This window comes from Populus nigra, chromosome 10, assembly GCF_951802175.1.
Source record: "Populus nigra chromosome 10, ddPopNigr1.1, whole genome shotgun sequence".
NCBI classification, from domain to species: Eukaryota; Viridiplantae; Streptophyta; class Magnoliopsida; order Malpighiales; family Salicaceae; genus Populus; species Populus nigra.
Genome location: NC_084861.1, coordinates 11802474 through 11812208, shown reverse-complemented (window position 1 = coordinate 11812208; position 9735 = coordinate 11802474). Strand labels below are relative to the sequence as shown.

At 36.3% G+C, this 9735-nt stretch overlaps 2 protein-coding genes across 2 annotated transcripts; both read left to right on the top strand.

Moving 5' to 3' along the window:
* The first annotated feature begins 2738 nt into the window (after positions 1-2738).
* On the top strand, positions 2739-7413 carry LOC133705889 (AP2-like ethylene-responsive transcription factor BBM). Its single transcript, XM_062131313.1, has 9 exons — positions 2739-3202; positions 3471-4116; positions 4239-4321; positions 4527-4535; positions 4634-4722; positions 5489-5562; positions 5668-5718; positions 5866-5942; positions 6148-7413. Exons 1-9 carry the CDS (start codon positions 2959-2961, stop codon positions 7038-7040), a joined length of 2166 nt encoding a protein of 721 aa, XP_061987297.1. The 5' UTR covers positions 2739-2958; the 3' UTR covers positions 7041-7413.
* An 885-nt stretch (positions 7414-8298) lies between these two features.
* Positions 8299-9719, top strand: LOC133704154 (protein RDM1-like). The gene is made up of 2 exons (XM_062128918.1): positions 8299-8750; positions 9259-9719. Exons 1-2 carry the CDS (start codon positions 8534-8536, stop codon positions 9624-9626), a joined length of 585 nt encoding a protein of 194 aa, XP_061984902.1. The 5' UTR covers positions 8299-8533; the 3' UTR covers positions 9627-9719.
* The last annotated feature ends 16 nt before the right edge of the window (positions 9720-9735 follow it).

Below are 9735 nucleotides of genomic sequence, written 5' to 3'. Positions count from 1 at the left end.
GTGCATACAGCCCAAAAGGGTATCTATGCCACCATAAAACAGCACATGCGATCGCAACCACAGTAGATTAAAAGCACCTAACAGTAAAAAATCTCAAAACCCAATTCATATAGCCTCACTATTTGTTTTCACATCTAAAAAATATTTTTTAAATATTTTTTTCTAATTTTTTTATATAATTTCATATATTTTTAGTTTTGATGGTATTAAAAATAAATTTTAAAAAATAATAAAATATTATCTTAATATATTTATTAAAAAAAACAGATACCAATACAAAGAGGCTATAATTACTATGTAAATAATAAAGTTAATGGGTAGATGATGTTTGAGAGTAATAACGGTTGTGATTTAAAATATTTTTAACTTGAAAATATATTAAAATAATATTTTTTTTATTTTTTTAAAATTATTTTTAATGTTAAAAAATTAAAAAAAAATTAATTTTAAAGAACACAATTCCAACCGTATTTTCAATCACTTTCTTACTATTTTTTGTTTTTTTCCAAGCCCTAAAAGACGGTTCCTCGGTCAAAAGGCACACAGTGAGGTCTTTCTCTCACAGGCAAAGTTTTGCTCTCTTCGTCTCTCTGTCTAGGACAGAGGAGGGAGGGTTAATTAGGTTGGGCATGATTATGATTAGATTACCGAGAGCATTTAGTTTTTTTACAGTGGCAGGCAGGCAGGCTTTTAAATATAATAAAAGGATTTTGAGACCATGTGGACGTTTTACTGTCTTTGATTCCTTTTTTGACGGTCAAACTTACAGTGTGCTTATTGCCCCCTTCGAGATTATCTCTCTCATACTTTCTGCATAACTCCCTCTTTAAACTATTCATCACCACCACTACTCTATCTGCATAAAAAACACTTGCATGTAAGTTCATACGTATATATCTACAGTGCACTACGCAGGCTGTATTCGTTTACCTAGACATTGCATGGTCCATACGCTCTTTTCTTTTTTTTTTTGCCCACCACATAGTTAATTCATAGGCTCTTTGATTCTATAAAATCTCATCTCAATATATATAGCTCTTTGCTTCATGCATGCGGTGTCTCACCAAGTAAAGTCTATTAATTTGGTGTATATATATTCTGTATGTGCATGTTTATCATCGATCTACAAACATATGCATACTAATTTGTATGAATAAAGCATATGTTTGTATTTGGCATGAGTAATTATATATGTATCTATACATAGCTTGTTGGTATACCCAAAATAGAAAGGAAAAAAGAAAGATTTATACAAGAGACTAATAGCAGTTGACAAACGCATCGAAAAGGGAGAAAAAGTATCTGGAATCTCATTTGGATCCTTGTAAATTAGATTTCCATTCAATTTCAATCCGTCCTTCTCGAGAGGAGAGGTTGAAAAACAAGGAAAATGAAAAAAAATGGAGGATGAAATAACCTCAAGAGACCCGGAAGACAGGGGTTAATGTCTTCTTAATTATCGGGTGCAAGAAGCACGCCCATCTCCATATTTTTATTTTCCATCCTTCTCTTCACTACTATATATCTATACACCAAGATAAGTATATGCAGAACTATACATGCATACATGATCGATCCCCCCTTGCATTGAAAAAGAAAACAAAAAATGCCAGCCAGCCATGCATGAATTATTGTTATTTTGCACAGTAGACAGAGAGAAAGGGACTCCCGTTTGTAGCGGGGGAGCAGTTTGATGATCAGGACTAGGAGATAATAGTAAAAAAATGGCATGAAAGGATGGGTATCTGTAGGCAGAGACTGAAGGGGTCTGATGACATACATGGCAAGAGAGAGAGAGAGAGAGAGAGAGAGAGAGAGAGAGAGGAGAGAGTCGAGAGGGGGCTGGTTAGAGAGTGGTAAGAGCAGCTTGCACTGACAATGAAATGACTAATGTCCAACTGGGCATGGATGAATCGGTGTGGAGAGGGGTGCGTGGGGGTTTTTTTTGTCATAACCTTGTCAGATACTGGAGAATCATCCACTACAGGTGGGTGTTCTTCAGCAAATAAAGAGAGAGATGGATCATCATCAGTTTCCTATATTAATTATTGCCTTTAGAATCTGTTTTACTGCAGAACTAGGTCATAAATGTAATGAACTGGGGCGATAAATTAAGAAAGTTCAAGGTGGTTTAATTAATTAGCGATAACATGAAGTGAATAAGGGTGGTATAGGAAAAGAAATCAAAGGGTATATATATCTTTTTGAAGCTCAAAGGGTTTGTTTTAAGTTTACGAAATTAACCACATGTTTATAGGCATGACCATGTGTAAGTCTCATGACCTCTGCTTAAAATATTAATCTTAAGACAAGAAGATAAGCAAGCTCAAGTACTTCCCTAGCATTGGAACCCAAATTAACTAGCTTAAAATACTTGCAACAGGGAGTGCCACCACTCGTGTAAACATTTTGATTATTACAAGCTGGGGAGAGTAGATTAATTTTATGCTCACAAGGGGTCTGATTAAACCATATATAGAGCAGATTTTTTCCAAATACGAGAATGGAAAAGTGAGGAATTATATATATAAAACCCTCCTTGTAAAATCATTATCATTATTTGGGCGCACCTTGTTGGAATTATTTCTTTTTCTAATGGACTTCTACGTGCAAAAGTACAGTCCTGCCCATCAGCCCACTTTCTGCTGCATTCATTTCCCACTCGAAGAGTTAATATACCGTGTTACAGATTCAAGTGCCCTTGACCAGGAAGAGAGAGAGAGAGAGAGAGGGAGGGAGGGAGGGAGAGTGGGGGTTTATATGTATCTTCACTTGTTTTGGAAGCGATGATTTCACTTTCATCTTTTGACCTTTCCTTTTCCTCTTCCCTTCTATATCATGGTTATCTCCAGCTTCCTTCCCACCTTCATGCATGAAGTAATTCCTTATCTTCCTTCTGCTAACGCTACAACATAAAATCTCCAGGTTCTAAAAGCCATTTTATAGTCCACCAAATACATGGCCTCCACGAATAACTGGTTAGGTTTCTCTCTATCCCCTCACGAACTTCCATCATCACAGTCTGATCACCACGATCACCCTCAAAACACAGACTCTCGCCTTCGTTTCCACTCAGATGAAATCTCTGGTACCGATGTCTCCGGGGAGAGCTTTGATCTTACTTCTGACTCCGCCGCTCCTTCTCTCAACCTCCCGGCCTCTTTTGGTATACTTGAAGCCTTTAGAAACAATCAATCTCAAGGTTCGCAGCACAAAACTTCATTTCTTTAATTTTTCTTTCATTTCACAGCTGAAGTTCTAAAACCCTAACCCTCTTAAAAATCAAAAGAAGAAAAGTAGATGATTTGAAATAAATCGGTTTCTTAAGCATCTTAGAATGGTTTAAAGCTCTCCTTTTTCCTTTTCTCCCATTATACTTTCTAAGAACTTAAAGCAGGAGCAACAGCAATATTGATCACTTTCTTATATATTTTTCTCCTCTTTTTTTTCCACTATGTATTTGTTTGCAGATTGGAATAATATGAAGCGTTCAGGCATTAATGAAGACACCAACTACAATACCACCTCAGACGTCCCGATATTCATGGGTTCTTCATGCAATAGCCAGAACATTGATCAAAATCAAGAACCTAAGCTTGAGAACTTCCTTGGCGGCCATTCTTTTGGCAATCATGAACACAAACTTAATGTCTGCAGCACCATGTATGGTTCCACTGGACACTATATGTTCCACAACTGTTCCTTGCAACTCCCATCTGAGGATGCATCAAATGAAAGAATAAGCAGTAATGGAGGGGCTGATACTAGCATCAACAATAATAACACCAATAGTTCGATTGGTTTATCTATGATTAAGACTTGGCTAAAGAACCAGCCGGCACCGACACAACAAGACACCAATAATAAGAGCAATGGCGGTGCACAAAGCTTGTCCCTTTCGATGAGTACTGGGTCACAATCAGGTTCTGATTTGCCACTTCTAGCAGTAAATGGAGGAGGAAATAGAACTAGAGGAGACCAGAGTTCTTCTGATAATAACAAACAACAAAAGACCACACCGAGTCTTGATAGCCAAACCGGTGCCATCGAAGTGGTGCCAAGGAAATCTATTGATACTTTTGGCCAAAGAACTTCCATATACCGTGGTGTAACAAGGTATCTTTGCACAAACCATTAAATGCTCCTTTATACGAGTACTACTCTTACTGGTCATTTTTATTACTCTTTTCTAGGAGATGAACATTGGTAATAATTACTTTAGGGTTTGTATTTTGCAGACATAGATGGACTGGTAGATATGAAGCTCATCTATGGGACAACAGTTGTAGAAGAGAAGGACAAACTCGCAAGGGAAGGCAAGGTATGTGGTCCTTCATTCATTAATCTACTTGAATTTGTAGATTCTATGGAATTAAAAAATGATTTCTTTCTTTCTTTCTTTCTTTTCTTTTCATTTTGAAGAATATTGATTGATTCATGGGTTTATTTTGCACTAACTTATGTTGCCTTTTCTTGGATGTTTACATATATATCTTGATGTGTGGGCTTGCCGAATCTTATTTCAGTTTATTTGGGTAAGAACGACTTTTTTTGTTCTTTGGTTTTTTGAAGAACAACATTTTTTTTTTCTTGACGATTCTAATTATTTTCATCTCTTATTAATTTCTACTAGGTGGTTATGACAAAGAAGATAAGGCAGCTAGAGCTTATGATTTAGCAGCATTGAAATACTGGGGCACTACCACCACAACAAATTTTCCAGTGAGTTTCTACTTTCCTTCATTTAAGTTCTAAGAGAGTGTTGTACCAAAAAGATTTCTAAGGAAATGAGAATAACATGTTTTGAATTCAATTCAACGTTATTAAGAATTAATTTTAAATATAATTCAATATCTACAAATCCTACAAAAATAAATGAAATGTCAATTCCTCTTCATAATTTCAAAACTTAAGAAATTTAATGTTAAAATTAACTTTTATAAAATACTCATTTCCCCATTTTTTTTATAAGCTAGCCTTGAAGAAATAGAATAAAAGTAATGAGGGCAATATGAAAAATAAAATCAATTGAATTTTATCTCTTTCAAAAATGTGAATTCTATTTATTTATTAATTAAATTCAAATCAAATAGTACAATAGAATTCAATTATAATAAAAAATTAATTCCAAACAACTAATAAACTAATTAATACGGGATGTATTTTAGTTGCTCTTTTTTTAGTTATTTGTACAGAAAATAAACAAGGATGAACTGAGTAAAAATTTACCAATATTGTCATTCGCATTGAAAGGCAGTTTTTCCCCCCTTGTGAAACACTAGTGGAAGTGTACTGCAAGTTTGGATTATCGTATTAATTAATTAAGCTCCACGATCGTTAACGTTATTTTCCTCCCTAAAAGTATCCTTATAACAAGGATGTGTGTCCTATTATTGAACATGCAGGGCACTTTTCAATGTATTTTGCCGATGTTTAAGGCTTGTGTTACCATTGTTAAGAAAATTTGATCTTGTAAATAAATCTGCAGATTAGCAACTACGAAAAGGAGATAGAAGAAATGAAGCACATGACTAGGCAGGAGCATGTTGCGTCTCTTCGAAGGTATTTCACAAATGGAGCTTGTTTTTTTTTTTTTTCTTCCTGATGAAACAATTATTTTCATGAAATTCCCGTAATGGAGTACATATATATATTTGCTCGTTGCAGGAAAAGCAGTGGGTTTTCTCGGGGGGCTTCCATTTATCGAGGTGTAACTAGGTATGGATTTCTTTAGTTTATTATTCATTCCATTTTCCTAGAAACTTCATTCGCCTAAATCTTTAGTTTAAGAGATAATAAGATGCGTGAGGGATGTTAATGAACTTGATTTCTTGATTAACTTGGTAATTTTATTTGTCATAACAGACATCATCAACATGGAAGATGGCAAGCAAGGATTGGAAGAGTTGCAGGGAACAAAGACCTTTACTTGGGAACTTTCAGTAAGTTCATTTTCGTTCGATTTCACTTCATGCACTACTTTGAGTTTCGTTAGATATTTTCCCTCTAGCTATCCTACAAATTTACTCGTGTTATAAATTCGTGGGTCTTGTGGACTTTCTTCCAAGCATAATTAAATGTATCTATTTGCCAATTAATCTCATCTCCTGATTCCTGCAATTTATTATATATGCATTTCATTCATAGGCACCCAAGAAGAAGCAGCGGAGGCCTATGACATTGCAGCCATAAAATTCCGTGGACTGAATGCGGTGACCAACTTCGACATGAACAGATATGATGTTAACAGCATAATGGAGAGCAGCACATTGCCAATTGGGGGTGCGGCTAAGCGGTTGAAAGAGGCGGAGCATGCTGAAATTACAACGCATGTGCAAAGAACAGATGATCATGACAGCACAAGTTCACAACTCACCGATGGGATTAGCAACTATGGTACTGCTGCACACCATGGCTGGCCTACTATTGCATTTCAACAAGCTCAGGCTTTTACCATGCACTATCCCTATGGCCAGAGGCTTTGGTGCAAGCAAGAACAGGACTCTGACAATCATAGCTTTCAAGAGCTTCATCAATTACAATTGGGAAACACCCAAAATTTCCTTCAGCCTTCGGTTCTACATAACGTCATGAGCATGGACTCGTCTTCAATGGAACACAGCTCTGGCTCTGATTCTGTTATGTATAGCAGTGGAGGCCACGATGGTACCGGTACTGGAACCAACGGAAGCTATCAGGGAATTGGTTATGGAAGCAATACTGGGTATGCCGTCCCAATGGCTACAGTTATAGCTAATGATGGAAACACCCAAGATCAAGGAAATGGTTATGGAGATGGAGAGGTGAAGGCTCTTGGCTATGAAAATATGTTTTCCTCGTCGGATCCTTTTCATGCTAGAAATTTGTACTATCTTTCGCAGCAATCATCTGCCAGTGTGATCAAGGCTAGTGCATATGATCAGGGTTCAACATGTAACAATTGGTTGCCAACAGCAGTTCCTACTATTGCAGCGAGGTCTAACAATATGGCTGTTTGCCATGGAGCTCCAACTTTCACAGTATGGAACGAGAGTACATAATGATTGTGGGATTGACCAATGGATGAAGAATATATAGGTGGGTATGGGAAAGTCAAAGCATGTATACATTGACTGATTTAGTAGTGATTTTTATTTTTCAGGATCCTTTCTTCCTTCTTTATCCACTAATTGAAGCAAGGAAGATTGGCACCTTTTTTTCCCTCCTAACTTCGAAGCCTGCAAATTTTATAATTAAAGGGTCTAACAACCGAAGTTCAGCAATAGCACGTAAGAGCTCGAATTCTCACTTGCTATGAATTTTGGGGAACTTCAGGTTAGTATTGATCCTCGGATAGATTTTTATTTCCTAACACCAGACTTTGTAATTTTCAATAACTTAGTTATTATACAGAGAATGGCATTTTCCTGTGTTCTTTCTCTTTTCTGGAGAGCTTACGAGTATTATATGCTTTGTCCTCCCATCCCAAGATTTGAACTTAAGACCTTTATGTTTTTTTTCTCCCTGTTCAATGGGAGGTCCAATGTGGCAGATATTGAATGGAAAAGTTACACACTTCCCTGAAATTTTAACCAAATTGAACTCAAATTCTTTTAGTTTATTCAGGCAAAAATATAACTATACTGTTATCCTGTAAGCATTGAAAATGCATCAGACTACTTTAAAGTCTAAACATCCACGAGACTAAGAGTTCTAGAAATCCCTGGAAATGTGAAATTAGACTTTTAGCTTTCAGTTTATCAGGTATTCCGTACAGTTTCCTATATATATACACTAGTCATGCTGGTTTGCAAGTTTTAGAAGTCCGTGACTGAAAATAGGTTTCATTAAGATCCCAAAAACTACTTGAACATGGTGGCAATTCCATCTTGGAGCTCTTGTTTGTCTTGGGTTTTGTTGTTGATGGCGGCTGCTTACCTTTGGGCTTCGTGTTGGGCTACCTAAGTTAGTCCATTTATTTGATTGGTCCAAGCTCATACCTTTTATTTGATCATCATATGGTAAGGAGGTTTATACATCATCACATTTAAGAAAGTATCTCTTGTCAGTTTGCTTCACATGTTCTGGTTTCCTTATTGAGCAGCAGTCACCATGGATGCTGCTATATTTGACAAGATTTAACTATGATTTGGCCAGATGGCCAGATAGCAGTCTCCGGGATGCTCACGAGTAACGAATCTAGTTTTGAATTTTTTTTTAATATTTAAAATAACATTGTTTCAGTGAGATGAAAAATTTTGAATTTTTACATTTGAACCGAACGAACTCAAAAGCTGATACACTAATCTTTGAAAATTAACAGTAAGGAACGAGCTGGTTAAGCAGGTCAAGAATCTTCCTTTTTCACGAAAAGCACGACGTTAATTAACATCTGTAGTGCATGCACAAGAGGTGTGGACCACACTTACCTTTGTACCGATTGAAAAAGTTGAAATCATCATAACTTAACGTATAGAAGAAGAACGCAGATTTCTGAGTGCCCTTTCTTCTCTATTATATAGCTCTTTATTCAGCAATCTTCTTGCCAAATACCATGATGTTGCGTCCACATGCTCCTTTGCGAAGTAATCACCTGTGTTTATCAGATTCCGAAACAGAATCCGATGATCTGAACGAGCATCTCCAGGTCCAGGATAGGAAAAAGAACAGCACAGGAGTTTACGATGGAAAGGAAAACTGTATGTACGAGAAAAATAAGAAGAGAGACACTGTTAATGAAGATCATATGAAATCGCTCATGGATGAATCAGGTAAAAACATACTAAATTCAATTAATTCACCTTTTTGTCTTTCCTCCTGTTCAAAACACTTTCTTAGTTTGCATCATTTCTTATCTTGGATTCAATAAGTTATGAATTCAATAGGCGTAAGATTCAGGTTAATTTTATATATATTTGTTAACTAGTACGATATCTTAATTGTTGCATCCAGTGGCAAATCACCGCATCATCAAACATATCCATATTCAAGGTCTCTCTTTTTTTAGTAGATTAGACCTTTTCTTCTCCTTCTCAGATCATAAATCTCTTTTTTAGCCGTGCAGCATGAACACTGAAACTTTTTTTACCCTTAACATTAATATTGAACAATTTCAATACCAATAGTCCTAATCTTCTTTTTTTTTGGTGGGGATTTTTATTCACACCACGTTTGCTGTTAACTATTTTACACAGGATGCGTGTGATTTAGCTTTTTCTGATAAGACATTTCTAATTATACGGAGAGTGACATAACAGCAAGTGTTACTTTATAATGCAGATATAATGATGAGAAAGGCAGAGATATACCAGGAATACATGAAACAGATCCCTATTCCATCATCAACTTGTGGGTTGCCAATTTCCTACATGACCTGGCAAGAATTAGCCAGAACTATTAAGCAAGTGTATGGTCAGCCATTGCATTACCTCACGAACAAGCTTTTGAAACAGTGGGATCAATTAAGAATCGGAACAAAGGATGAAAGTAAGCCATTGGACAATATTATTGATCCCAATAGAGCTGTAGCTACAATTTGGGGCATGGAAGAATTCCACAGACAATGCTCTTCTCATCAGCATTTGGCTAAACTGTGGCTTTCAGACCCGCTGCAGCATGATTCTCTTGACAAAACTGTCCCACACTGAATTGAAATTCAGCTAAAATAATAAAATCGTCTTCTAGAACATGGGCTATGTTGTTTTACTTCTTGCTTTAATAAAATCGGTTGTCTTGATTAATCTGGTCATCTTCCGA

Excerpts from the sequence above, each read along its gene's own strand:
- LOC133705889 (XM_062131313.1), top strand. The coding sequence starts at position 2,959 with ATGGCCTCCACGAATAACTGGTTAGGTTTCTCTCTATCCCCTCACGAA. Across the intron at positions 4,117-4,238 it reads ATATACCGTGGTGTAACAAG|ACATAGATGGACTGGTAGAT; the intron begins GTATCTTTGCAC and ends TGTATTTTGCAG. Across the intron at positions 5,943-6,147 it reads CCTTTACTTGGGAACTTTCA|GCACCCAAGAAGAAGCAGCG; the intron begins GTAAGTTCATTT and ends TTTCATTCATAG.
- LOC133704154 (XM_062128918.1), top strand. The coding sequence starts at position 8,534 with ATGATGTTGCGTCCACATGCTCCTTTGCGAAGTAATCACCTGTGTTTA. Across the intron at positions 8,751-9,258 it reads ATCGCTCATGGATGAATCAG|ATATAATGATGAGAAAGGCA; the intron begins GTAAAAACATAC and ends TTTATAATGCAG.